This window comes from Molossus molossus, unplaced genomic scaffold, assembly GCF_014108415.1.
Source record: "Molossus molossus isolate mMolMol1 unplaced genomic scaffold, mMolMol1.p scaffold_m16_p_19, whole genome shotgun sequence".
Taxonomy (NCBI): Eukaryota; Metazoa; Chordata; class Mammalia; order Chiroptera; family Molossidae; genus Molossus; species Molossus molossus.
Genome location: NW_023425354.1, coordinates 28805955 through 28816731, shown reverse-complemented (window position 1 = coordinate 28816731; position 10777 = coordinate 28805955). Strand labels below are relative to the sequence as shown.

The following is a 10777-nucleotide window of genomic DNA, read 5'->3' as shown; positions in this document are numbered from 1 at the left end:
GTGCCCTTGGCCGGAATCGAACCTGGGATTCCAACGCTCTAACCACTGAGAAAAACCGGCCGGGGCTTAACTACATTTTAAAAATAAAAACCTCATGGGCTCAATGTGCAAGAATAGCTATAGTATTTCTCAAATCTCTAGAACTGCAGTTTAATCCCAGTGACTTGATAGTTGAATGGTTTTTTGGAGGTTTTAGTGAATAGTTGTTGCTCAAACTTGGGGGAGGGGGGATCCAGACAGATTTATTTATTCCTCTGTCCCAGACTCCATCCCTTGCTCTAGTCTATAGTTTAAATAGAGGACATTTCTCCAAAAGGACCATACCACCAAGAAAGTTGAACAAGCATTAAGTATATCTTTTTTAATTTGCAAAAAAGGAATGGGTAAGTAAAATTTTAAACAGATTAATTTCATTGTTCAGCAACCCTGCTTGGGGCAAAAGCTCATTCATATGTACAGGTTTTTTGCCTTGGCTAGTTTAGCTTATCTTGGGACACTGTGTCCCAGGTTCCAACAACTTGTTGCTGAGCAGAAAGAAATGTGAGCCTGGGGGCTGCTTGCTTTCTCCCCAGGGGGAGGACACAGGACAGTTTGGCTCTTCACCTGGAGCCTGGGGAGGCAATGAGGATTTTCTGGTGAATACGGCCCTAGAGAACCAGGCTGGCATCAGTGTCCTCTTGCAGCAGGTGTTCTGGGCCTAGGTCAGAACCAGGTAGTAGCCATCTGGATTCTGCACTGAAAGTTGTAAAAAGGGCATCACTGTGATGAGGCTGGCCCCAGCCACCACTACTATGCACTCCCTAGCCTCTGGGCGGCCTGCAGTGCATCTGCCACACCCAAGTATTCTTCCAACCACACCTCGAATCCACCTTTTTAGGAAGGCTCCCTCTGCACTGTAGCATCAGAAGGGACAGAGAGTGGGCATCCAAATAACCAGAACTAGCAGCTGACTGGTCAGCAAGCACCGGTCCTCCTGCACAGTACAACCGTTGCAGGTTGAGTGGGGTGCAAGAAAGAAGGGGCCTTACCTCCCTTTATAAAAAACTTCCTAACAGAGAAACGCGTTTCCCCCCTTAGGAGAATGCATTTATTCAGTCACGTTTTTCCTGAGCAATAAATAGCTGGCTTTTAGCTATATGAATCTCTGTCCCTTAGACATAAAGCTGCCATCTCCCCATAAAACCCACCTTTCTTCACCACAGCCACAAAGTATGATTCATCCTTAAGATTCTGAACCACCTGCAAGGGAGAAATGGTCACTTAAGACAATTTAGTTCTTACAGCCAAACGGAATAAGCCAGGGTAGGTAGGGAGAGGGAAAGGAGTGAGCAAGGCCTTTGTGGAGCCTTGTAGGGAACCGCCACACCCTTACCTGGTCACTGAGAAGAATGAGAATGCCCCCAGGGCCTTGGTGGAAGAGGCGGTGGATCTGATTGGCTGGGAGGGCCAGGAGCTCTGCCAATTTCCCCATCAGCTCAACTGCACTGAGTTCATCCAGAGAAATCTCTTGATAAAAGCCTGGGGTGTGGGCAGCACAGGGGGAGTGGGGATATAAATCCCCCTAGTGTTCACCTCCTATTCCTCATCTTTGGGGAGGTCTTAGACTGAGGGGAGTCTCCAGTTGAAAGAGGAGATGGACATCTACATATGAATGACTAAAACCCAAGTACAATAATATTATAATGTTATAATTCTACATACTAATAGAATGACAAAATCAGATGAGGTTAGGGGGGAAACATGGAGGAATAAACCCAGGGAGACATCCTGGAAGGAGAAGACTAATCTGGTCATGGAAGTCAGGGGAATGCTAAGGAGGCAGCCTGTGTCCCAGGCCAGAAGAGGTTTCGTGCAGCCACACCTGAATTTTTTCTGGAGGGAGAGGCCAGAACCTCACCTGAGTCAGAGTTCTTAGGAACCTCGTTCTCTTGCCTAGAGGCCTCCTGAGCCACATATAAAGTCAGCCGGTGACGGATGGGCCTGAGCCAGGAAAACAGTCTATGTATCAGCCTTTCATACCTGAACTAGGCTCCCACTTTGAGCTTCCATCCCTGGGAGAGACCCCACCTCCTCCCAGGTCTCCTGGGAGAGATTTCACCAAGCATTTATTAAGCATTTAAGGAATGCTGGATTCTGAGGGAGAGAATATGAGAAAAATCTCTGCCCCTAGAAATTAGAGATGCAGATGGGATGACCACAGAAAAGAAGAGGTCACAGGAGCCTAACTTTTTAGCCCAGCCATGCCATCCTGTTCTGTAACCTAGGCAGGTCATTGTCCTTTTGGGACCCGAGTTTCTTCCTCTGTAAAATGAGGGCATGGAATAAGTGGCCTGTAAGATGCCTTTTGACTTAAACATTCTGTGAAACATGACTGCTAGCTGAATTGGTAGGTGCCAGTACAGAGGGAAGGGGACCCCTGGTTGGCAGTGCCCAGCACCTGGCTCTAAGAGTATTGAAAAGGCGGATCCCGTCAGCAGCCCCGCAGATCTGGATAAGGTCCTGCCGGGTAAGCTTCAGCAGATCGGTGCCTGCAGAGGCAGACAGGGCCAGATTGGGGGAAGAGGCCTGGGATCAAGGCAAGGGACATGGCCCAACATTAGTGTACAAATAGCCCTAGTATATCCATCCAGAGAGTCAGACTTCGATTCAAACCCCAGCTCTGCCGCTTGCTAGCTGTCTATCCTTGGGCAAATTATTTAACCTCTCCGAGCCCTGTCCCCAAGGGATAGTGTATAAATTATATAGGATAATACAAGAGGAGAGAACCTACTAAGCATGGTGCCAGGCAACTTTTAGTCCTAAATAAAAGTTAGTTGGAGGCCCTGGCCAGTGTGGGTCAGTGGATTGAGCATCATCCCATAGACTGGGAGGTCCCAGTTCCATTCCCAGTCAGGGCACATACTCTGAGCTCAATTCCCAGTGTGAGGCAGTGTGCAGGAGGCAGCCAATTGATGTTGCTCTCTCTCTCCCCCTTCAACTCTCTAAAAAGACAATAAAAACATTTTTTTTTTAAATAAGGGAACACAAAAGCCAGGACAGAGGCAGGCTCCCTGCTGAGTGTCCAACCCTCATTCCTCATTCATCTACAGAGAAGTCCCTGCAAGACCCCAGCCTCACCAGTGAAATTGGCTAGTATCCGGCAGTAGCTAGAGAACCGGTGCCGATGCAACCACTGCTGCGTCTCTAGGATGGAAGCTCCAGGGTCCAGACCCTGGGGCATAAAGAAGGCGGTCCAGGTAACATCATGTACCCATGGACAGAGAACAAGGGGAGGGCCCCAAGTCTGAGAGGGAGGCTCATTCTGCTGGTGGGAGGGTAGTGCCAGGTCCATTCAGGGTTTCATAATCTGTGGCCATACCACAGATGTCCACCAGGGGGCAGGGCCACCTTATGCTGGAGCATGAGATGAAGTTGCTGAGAAGGCTTTGGGATAGTGGGTGGGGTGCTGGAAAAGAAAGACTCACCTCAGCTGGGTTGCCCCTCAAAGTGTCCAGGATGAATGGTGGTGAGCAGCAGAGCCTGTGGGAGAGCAGAGAGTCAGGGGCTCTTCAGAGCAGTGCAATTGGTCTCCTGCTCAGCCCACCCTTCCCCAGGCTGCCCTGGGAGGCAGAGCTTGCCAGGGCAGAGCCTCTTCTGCCTCTCAACCATGCCCCTCCCCCGATGTGTGGACTAAGGAGCTCTTCACTCTCACCCCAAAAGATTGCTAGAAGGTGCTCATCTTCACTCACCTCTCCCTCTCCGGGGACAGGAGCTTGCAGGAGTGGGAGGAAGTCAGAGCCAGAGGGCTGAGAGGAGGGTAGGGCTCTGCACTGGGCTCTGGCCACGGTGAACACTGTGGGCAAACAGCCACATGGGAATGGACAGTCTGAGGGCAGTGGTGGCTGTCCCTCGCCTCCCTATGTCTATTGAGAGTTGACCAGACTTGGTCCCTGCCCTAGGAGTCCCTGATAAGCAGTTAGAGAGCAAACTAGCCTGCAGGTCTGGTTGGGGGAGTTGGGGCAGGCCTGGAGGAGCTAGCCAGAGCAGCAGCAGGAAGGGAGGTGCTCCAGGCAGAGGGAGCAGAAGTGAGGTGGCAGCGATGGCAGGGCACAGGAGAGGCAGCCTGGAAGGTATCAGCTCCTGGAAGTCTCCAACAACAGATAGTGCAGTTTGTCTTTGCAGGAAACGGTGGAATCACGATGGGGGGGTGGGGGGCTGTGATCATCCTGGAGCAATCTCAGCCCTTGAGATTTCCATTTCCCCAGGTGCACAATGAGAGTCTTTCCTCCAAACCTCCCTTCCCATCCCTGCCACCCCAGTACACACCTCCATGAAGACTGTGCTCTCACAGGCAGTCTGATACTTGTCTCTCTCATGCAGGGGCTGTTTTTCAATCTTCTCCCGGTCAGTTTTTAGTTTCCGGTCAGCTCCTTTGGGCTACAAGAGGGAGACATGGAAATCTCAGATGTCTTCTCTTCACCTGCACACTTCTCATTGCAGAAGGGGTGCTAAGAAAGAGATCAAGCCCCATTCCTCTGTGCATAGAGAAGGAAAGAGTCCCAGAGGGGACCGAAGGCTGAGGGTCCATAACAAAGCAGGGCCAGAAATCCACACAGCCAGCAAGGCAGGGTGATGAGCCCTGTGAGGGAGGGAAAAGGGGACCCGATGCTGCCTGTACCTTGAACACCTTGATGAGGCAGCCAGCTGAGTGCAGGTGTTCAGGTGGAAGCTCCTTGTCACTGGGCTTGAAAGTGTCAATCTGGAGGCGGAAGGGGACGCCTTTCTCTCCACCTTTTTTCCGAGGAGTGAACTCAGTGCTGATGCAGTGAACCTAAGATGGAGAAGAAGCAAAGAGGAAGCGGTGTGACTCCAAGCTTCTACATTCTAGGGGAATGCTACCTAAAACCTGTTGCCTGCCTGTCACCTGCAGCAACATCTATTCTTAAAGTGTAACTTTATTAGGTTCTTTCCCTTGTTCAAAATCCTTCAATAGCTCCCCAAGCTAATGGGATGAGAAGCAAAGTTTCTGCCCCTGGCATCTGAGCACCTTGAAGAGTCAAGTCAAGCCTTACTGCATGGCCGCTCTCTCTCACCATAATGAACCTGCTGACCCAGGTAGCCAGCCTAGGCCCCAACATACCTGCAGAGTTCTCCCTAGAATCCTATACATGGAAAGTTCTCACTGCTCCCATCTGAGCCAAGACATCCCATTCCAGGTTGGGGTTGCCAGTTAAAATACAGGATGCCCAATTAAATTTGCATTTCAGATAAACAACAAATAATGTTTTAGTATAAGTATGTGCCAAGTATTGCATGGGATATACTTATACTAAAAAAAATCTTGATCTAAAATTTAAATTTAGCCCTGGCCAGGAGGCTCAGTTAGTTACAGCGTCGTCTCATACACCAAAAAGTTTTGGGTTCAATTCCCAGTCAGGGCACATAACTAGGTTGAAGGGGTTCAATCCCCAGTTGGGGTGAGTATGGAAGGCAATTGATCCATGTTTCTCGGTCACATTGATGTTTCTCTCTCTCCAAAAATTAATAAACATATTCTTAGATTCTTAGGTGAGGATAAAAAATAATAAAATAAAATTTGAATTTAACAGACTGTCCTGGTTTTGGTTTTGTTTTTGCTAAATCTAGCAGTTGACTCCAGGAAGCCTTCCTGGTCTGTACCCTACATGGTCTGCAGCCTCTGGGTTCATCTTGGCACCAGGATTCCAAGGGCAACTGGAGTCTTCCCCTCCGTTCACACACTGCCCACAATAGCCCTCCCACGATCCTGTGAAGAATAGTTACAGGGCCCTGGCCAGTTTGGCTCAGCAGTTAGAGTGTCAGCCTGCGGTCCAGAGAGACCCGGGTTCGGTTCCCACTAAGGGCATGTACCTCGGTTGCAGTTTGTCCCCGGCCCTGGTTGGTCGTGCGGGTGGCAGCCACTCGATGTGTCCCTTCACATCGATGTTTCTCTCTCTCTCTCTCTCTCTTCCTCTCTCTCCCTCCCGCTCTAGCTGAACAAAAAATGGAAAAATGTCCTCGGGTGAGGATAAAAAAAAAAAAAAAAAAGAATAGTTACAGGGTCTGACTTTGCAGGTGGGGAAACTAGGGCTCCCAACAATTATGTGACCTAGGCAAGGTCCTTGCTAGGAAGTGTTGGAACTGCAATTGTGCCACATCTGCCTGACTCCTAGGCCAGGTGCTTAGACCATGGTGGGCACTCAAAAGAGGGATTTGTAGGTGACTTTTGACACTGTTGTTTGATTATAAAGGAAAATATATTCAATGTAGAAAATGTGGAGAATACTGAAAAAATACAGAAGCATACAGGCATCTCCCATCACTCCACCTCAGAGATATACTGTTGACATTCAAGTATTGTTTCTTTCTATCTTTTCTCTGGACAAGAAAAAAGGGGGGGGGGGCATGTAGACACACACACATTTTGGTTTTTACAAAATAGAAATTAAACTTTAAATACAAGTTTGTATTCTGCCTATTCTTTACTTACAGGAAAGCTGTTTACATGAAATATTTCTGAGACATCACTTTGATGGCTACACTATTTCCATTGTAAACCTGTACTAAAAATTATTTAAACGTCAATTCTCCCGTGGGCATTTTGATTGTTTACAATCTTTTATAGGATAAATTTCTTGAAGTGGAACTATTGGGTAAAAAGGTATGAACAGTAAATTTAATAAATTTTGCTCAAGTGCTATCATACCTAGAAGAAGTGCACCAATCTGCATTCTCAGGACATGAGAGTGTTTCCTCCAACCTCACCAATAAGCGGGGTTTTTTAAATTATATTTTTCTTTATTGATTCTTAGAGAGAGAGGAAGGGAGAGGGAGAGAAAGATAGAGACATGGATGAGAGAGAACATTGATCAGCTGCCTCCTGCGTGCCCCCACCACACACACACACTAGGTATCGGGCCCACAACCTGGGCATGTGCCCCGAAGTCAAACCAGTGACCTCTCAGAGCATGGGTTGACACTCAACCACTGAGCCACACCAGTCAGGTGTGGTTTTTGAGTTTTTTAACATTATATATATATATGAAAAGAAATTTTTTATTTTATTTTTCAAGTACAGTTAAAATTCAATATTTTTTTAATTTTTAAAATATACTTTTATTGATTTTTTAGAGAGAGAGGAAGGGCAAGAGATAGAAACATCAATGTGAGAGAGAAACATCAATGGACTGCCTCCTGCATGCCCCTCACTGGGAACTGAGCCTGAAATCCACGCATGTGCCCTGACCAGGAATGGAACCCAGACCTCTCAGTCCATGGGATGATGCTCAATCCACTGAGCAACACCAGCTGGGCTCAATATTATTCCATATTAGTTTTGGGTTTACAGTATAGTGGTTAGATAATTATATAATTTACAATACAAGTACCCACCAGGCACCATACATAGTTATTACAATATAATGATTATATTCCCTATGCTGTACTTTACTTCCTCATGACATATATGAAATTTTAATTAGCTTTTATGACGTTGACCTGTGTACATTTAGTATCCTTATATAAATTTTCTACTTATAACCTTTGAGAACTTTTGTCATTGTTGTTAACCCTCACCCAAGGATATTTTTTCCATTGATTTTTAGAGTGATAGAGAGAGAGGAGAGAGCCCTGGCCGGTTTGGCTCAGCGGTTAGAGCGTCGGCCTGCGGTCCTGAGAGAGAGGAGAGAGAAACATAGATTGGTTGCCTCCTGTCGGGCCAGGGATCAAACTTGCAACCCAGGTGCGTGCCCTTGACCAGGAATCAAACCCGCTACCCTTCAGTGCACAGGCCAACGTTCTAACCACTGGGACACACCAGCCAGAGCTGTGAGAACTTTTTATATATTAAGGATATATAAGCCCTGGCTGATTTTCTCAGTGGTTAGAGCATCAGCCCGTGGTCCAGAAAGACCCAAGTTTGGTTCCTGCTGAGGGCACATACCTTGGTTGCAGTTTGCCCCCGGCCCCGGTTGGGCTCTTGTGAGTGGCAGCCAGTCGATATGTCTCTCTCGCGTCAATGTTTCTCCCTCTCTCTCTCTTCCTCCCTCTCTCTCTTTTGCTCTATCTGAAGATGAATGCAAAAGTGTCCTTGGGTGAGGATTAAAAAATAAATAAAGGTATAACACATTAGCAACTATTTTTCCATTTGATGTCTCCTTTTAATTTTGCCTAGGTATTGCAGACCATGTCTGTCTATGAAGTAGAGTCCTGTGTTTTGTAGTTTCTTCCATTGCTTTAATGTTTAATCAGTCCCCTGTGGTGAGATTCCACAAACCTTTATCCATATTTCTTCCTCAAGGTGTTTCTGCAAGTGATTTATTTTTACTGTCCCTTTACTCCCACCTGAACTCACCTTCCTTTCCCGGCTTTGGACTCACCTGCAGGAAGAGGGAGGTCCTCTTGGTCGGGTCCCAATGAAACTCCACTGTGTTGAGCTGTGAGGGCAGCACCTGGGGCTCTATCACCCCCACAGACAACGGCACATCTGCAGACACAGGGTAGCAAACAGGGAGCAAAGTTCAGCCCTCCCAATCCATAAGGGCTTTGAAGATAGAAGTGTCCCTAAAGGTCCCTGGTCCCTCCCCATTCACCGATGTCCAGGATGCGATCCCCTGGCCGGCTCCATCTCCACCCATCCAGCTGCTGTTGCTCTGTGTACTGCAGGCGCCGGTCATGGAACACCACATGCACCACACTCTGTGGGCACAGGAGGGGGCAGCTCATAGGTCAGAGGGTTCCTGGGCATTTGGGAACGAGTTCCCACACCTGGCTACTACCCCACTTTGCTTCTCACTCCTACGGAACATAGAACTTAGAATTACTAGATTTATGTTCAGATGCCCACATGTCACCACAAGCTGTGAAACTGGGGAAGTAACGTAGAGACCCTGAGCCTCAGTTTCCTCATCTGTGAAATAGGAGAGTTAATCCTTTCCCACTGTTAATCGCTCTGTCTCTTTTCTGTTTGTTTGTTTTTTTAATTATAAGCAAAAGTTTATTTAGAAATTCACAAAGAGAGAAAGAAGCAAACCAGCTGGGCTGTATGGGCTCAGAGGAAACACGTTACAGAGGCAAAAGAGGGGCCCCTGGAGCTTAGGAGAGAGGAAGGCAAAGGTAACAGGCCTAAGGGGAAGAAAATGGGAAGGGAGAGGTGAGGCACACTCTAGAAAGGGAGAGGGCTGGATGTCTCTTTTCTTTGCAGCACTTATCAATTTGCAATTTGTAAATCAACTTGTAATTGCAAATAATTTGTATAATTACATGTTTGTCTCACTCAGTAGAATGCAAGCCCCCTGAGGAAAGAAACTACATCTGTCTCTTCACTGCTGAATCCCTCACTCAGAAAACAGTTTCTGGCAATAAATGGGAGCTAAACGAATATATTTTTTTATCTCTCCCTTCTTTTTATCGATTTGAGAGAGAAAGGGAGTGAGAGAGAGAGAGAGGAGAGACCTAGATTAGTTGCCTCCCGTACATGCGCTGACCAGGAATTGAACCTGCAACCTTTCACTGTACAGGACAATGCTCCAACCAAATGAGCCACCCGACATGGCTAAATGAATAATTTTTTGAAAGAAGGAATCGTGTGTGGATAACGTATTTCTAAATCCCAGTCCTGCTACTAACTGGCTCTGTTTCCTTGAAAAATACTTAACTGCTCTGTGCCTGTTGCCTCAATTCCTGTCCAACAATGTGAAGGTCAAATTAAAAGGTGGACTTCAGAGGGTTCTGCTTGACAATGACATCACAGTGATGCCATTGGCTTCCTGCCCAAGATGGACAGCCTGTGCCAGATCTGGGAGGGGATGCGCCTACCTTCAGCAGCCCGGGCCACCGGGGGGCATCACCCAGCTTGGAGTTGCAGAGCATCTGCACCTCATAGGACTGGCCTGAGAGAGATTGAGGGGATGTGTGAGCCCCACTATGAGGGACAGAAATGGTGCCTGCCTCCCCAGCCCACCCTGGCACAACCTCCAGAGCTTGCTGCCCCAAAAACGCCTTTCCTTCCCAGGCCCAGCATACCCTGGTTCAGGTAGGTGAGGGCCTCTTCCTGCTGCTTCACAGCTGGAGATGTGGCTGCACGGAGCACATACTGGAACGCTGGGCAGGGGGGCTCCATGCTGGGGATGTTGGGCAGCTCCTCCTGCTTCAGGTAGGGCAAGGGCAGGGACTCCCTGCCGGGGGGGGGGGGCACTGCTAGCTTTCTGCCCTGTCCACCCCATCCCCTATAGGGCTTTGACTCTCCCTGCCCGGTCCTATCTCCAGGGTGCCTGTAGCAGGCACCCCAGCAGCAGCCAGCGCCAAAGGAGTCCCTTTGGCCTCTGAGAGACATTCGTTAAGATACCACCCAGACATTACCAAACATCTGGCATCAATGAGCAGGAAGCCCATCCCCCTCCACTTGAAATGGATGGCTCTACCACATCCCCACAACTCAGGCCAGGGTCTTCCTTAGGGGCTGAGGAAAGGGGCTCTGGCCCTTACCTGAGCAAGCTGCTTGGAGGCCCGGAGTACAGTTCCCCGGGACTGGGCCACAGGTGCTCCAGCTGGTTGTGCCAAAACAGCATCTTAGGAAGGGAGCAAGGCCAGGTGTGTGAGTTGGGCACTGAGTTGGGCTGGACCCACTGAGCTGTTCACCTGGGGCCTCAACCTCTATATACAGAAGCAAACCCGCTAAAGGGTGGGGTGAGGCCTGGGACCTCTGATTGGCTAAGCACCCAGGGCTCTAGGAAACCCAGGACCTATTAGGCAGCCCAAGCTGGGGGAAATAAAAAAAATG

The 10777-nt window shown here is 48.4% G+C and overlaps 1 protein-coding gene across 1 annotated transcript; it reads right to left on the bottom strand.

Moving 5' to 3' along the window:
• Positions 1 to 697: 697 nt before the first annotated feature.
• Positions 698 to 10565, bottom strand: LOC118634608 (transcription factor CP2-like protein 1). Its single transcript, XM_036269261.1, has 15 exons — positions 10483 to 10565; positions 10021 to 10172; positions 9814 to 9887; positions 8589 to 8694; positions 8376 to 8482; positions 4658 to 4810; positions 4306 to 4416; positions 3729 to 3832; positions 3465 to 3519; positions 3118 to 3211; positions 2438 to 2528; positions 1898 to 1980; positions 1373 to 1518; positions 1188 to 1239; positions 698 to 735 (listed from the first exon to the last, which is right to left on the bottom strand). The coding sequence occupies exons 1-15, from the start codon at positions 10563 to 10565 to the stop codon at positions 698 to 700; spliced, it is 1449 nt and encodes a 482-aa protein (XP_036125154.1).
• Positions 10566 to 10777: the final 212 nt, after the last annotated feature.